Source organism: Buceros rhinoceros, unplaced genomic scaffold (assembly GCF_000710305.1).
Source record: "Buceros rhinoceros silvestris isolate BGI_N320 unplaced genomic scaffold, ASM71030v1 scaffold32310, whole genome shotgun sequence".
NCBI classification, from domain to species: Eukaryota; Metazoa; Chordata; class Aves; order Bucerotiformes; family Bucerotidae; genus Buceros; species Buceros rhinoceros.
The window spans coordinates 1,540-4,057 of NW_010389598.1; the positions used below are offsets into that span (position 1 = coordinate 1,540).

A 2,518-nucleotide genomic window follows, 5' to 3' on the forward strand; every position below is an offset into this window, starting at 1 on the left:
TGCAGCGGAGGGCCAGGCCTGCCCCGAGCCCCCACACTAGGCAGCAGGTCAGGGGCAGCACAGACCTGCCTCCTGCCCAAAGAGGTGACAGCCACCAGCATCCCCCAGCTCATTCCCTCATCACATGCTGGTCCCACCCACCCACCTCCATGTGGGCACCTTCTCTTGGCCATGGGCACTCTGGCTCTGGGCCGAGTGGCTGCGCAGCCCTTCCTAGACCCTCCCTTTCACCACCTGCAGCCTCAGTGGAACCTGTTTTGATTCTGGTTGTGTAGCTGGTGTAAATGCAGACTAATTCCCTCCTTCTCCGTAGAGTTCCTCTACGTTTCTGCTCGCCTTGCTCTGGCGCTGCGCGCACCCTCCCTGCTCGCCATCAGCAGGGCGTCCCCAGCCCTCGCCTCTCCCCTGCACCACCCGGGACCGCGCTGCCGGCAGTGTGCTGGGCGAGGAGCTCAGGGCTGTTGTCAATCTGTGCTCTTTACATTTTCTCCTCGTTGAAACTGCAGCTACTGTGGATATCAAAACCTGCTGCTCACCCCAATCAGTAAAGCAGCGCAGAGACACCCCATGTGCATTTTGCACTGGTGACCAACGAGGAGGGGACAGGAAGTTTCATGTGGTCACAAGGTGACATGCATCTCGGGCGCAGCTCTCCTCACCTAGGCTGCAGAGAAGAACACGTGGGGTTTGCTTGCTTGATTTTTTAACTTCTAAATCAGAGTAGTCAGCTTGTTTAGTCTCAGTTTCTTCTGACCGTAGGTACGAAGAAGCTCTCTCTGACTATCACATGGCCCTCACTCACCTGAGAGAAAACCCCTTCATCGACTACAAGCAGCTGGGGCTGAGGCACATCCTCTATGCGTGGGAGGTAAGAGGGAGGCAGCAAAGGGCTCAGCAGCCCGTTCCTCTACTGGGGGGATCTTCAGGTCTTCAGCCATAGGTGCTTGTAACCCGAGAGCTTTTCAAGGCAGCACAGGACAACAGCAAAAGAACTCTGCTTGTGCCGTTTGGTTTTTTTTTTAAAGGAATTTAATCACAAAAGTCATCAAACAACGTCGTCCCTGAAGAGTTGAGCAAACGGTGCAGTTTGAAAAGTAAAATTGTTCAGAGCAGGTGCACAGGAATTTGTACATTGGGGGTTTTTTAGCTTATCTGTGTATTATTTACACTTGCATGTGTGTTAGTGTGCACATGAGTTTTGTGACTGCGAGGGTTCGTTTGATCTTTTGTCCAGAGTCCGCACGTACAGGCTGAAAAGCCAGTACAGGAAAGAGTCTTTAATTCTTTACATCTGCAGGAGTGAGGAGTCATTATGTATCTCCAGCCAAGCATGCCCAGAAACCCGTCACTCAGCCTCAGCCAATTCTCATGCACCTTAGACCTGGCAGGAAGAAGCTATTCTCGGCATCCCTGGTATTACCCAAACCTCCTTGTTTTTAACAGTTTCCGTGCCAGAGCACTACGTGCTCCTAGAGCAAGCTCCCTTTGAAAGGTGCAGGGCTGCAGGAGCGCCCCGAGGCCAGCGGCCGAGGTCGGTGCCCTTTCTGGCTGAACACACAGTCCCTGGCTGCTCACGCTCCAGGCATTGCCAGGACGTTGTGTGGCGCTCCCCACTCGGGGTCAGCATCCCGACTCGACTGTACCTCACGCTGACATCCGCCTGCAGCTCGTTTTTCAGAACACTCAGCCATGCTCCTCCTGCAGAGCTGTGCCATCAGCTTTAGCTGGGCATGGCCTTTCACGTGCTGCATCTGATCCTCTCCAGGGAGATGTGCTGCATGGCCTGGAAATCCAGAAGTCTTTGCCTCTTGCAAGGCTGTAGCACTTTAGAGCTGAGTGAGAGCCGCTGCCTTGCCTCTGCAGGAGGGAGCACCTCTGCGGCTCCCGCAGGTGTTCCGGAAGCCATTCCCACCACCCCAAACAGCAGTCTCCTCCTGTCATCATTGAGGGGCAAAGGAAAAGCCTCCTATGAGCTGCACCGCTGTCCTCAGCGTCCCCCTGACACCACGAAGTGATTTACACTGACAACTCCGTCAGCTGAGACGGCAGCCAGTCTGCTCAGCCACGCTTCTGCCTCGTGGGCCAGCAGCTCTTCCACACGCTGGCGGTTGGCCAGCGGCACGGAGAGCTCTCCCGCTCTTCGCAGAGCTCATGGATCAAGGCTTCCACCAGCCAGCCCGTTCGCTCCCACACTGTGCCGCTTCCCCGCCGAAGGCACTCGCTGGCTGCTGAAGGGTAACAAGCTGCTGCTGCCAGTTTGCATGTTCTCAGCCCACCACGGCGTGGAACAGCCTCAGTTAAGTTATTTTGTGGTGAAAGGAGATCAGAATTGCTCTGCACTGCAAAAAAAATTACCCAGCTGTGTGCAGAAAGAAACCCAGGGAAATCCACCCTGGCCTTTCAGGAAGGATAAGCCAAAAACTCGTGTGGCAGCAGAGTCCTCCTGTGGTGTTCCCCAGCCTCCCCTTGCCCTGAGTGGAGCTCGTAGCTCCAGAGCACGCCGGCGGGGGGCGCATTT

At 55.5% G+C, this 2,518-nt stretch overlaps 1 protein-coding gene across 1 annotated transcript in view; it reads left to right on the plus strand.

Moving 5' to 3' along the window:
* NOXA1 (NADPH oxidase activator 1) overlaps positions 1–2,518 on the plus strand; it is a gene marked incomplete at its 5' end in the record, with an annotated part of 11,520 nt that overhangs the window by 1,025 nt on the left and 7,977 nt on the right. Inside the window, one exon of the mRNA XM_010134826.1 lies at positions 760–868. Coding sequence (XP_010133128.1) covers positions 760–868 — 109 coding nt within the window. The remainder of the gene's footprint in view (positions 1–759; positions 869–2,518) is intronic.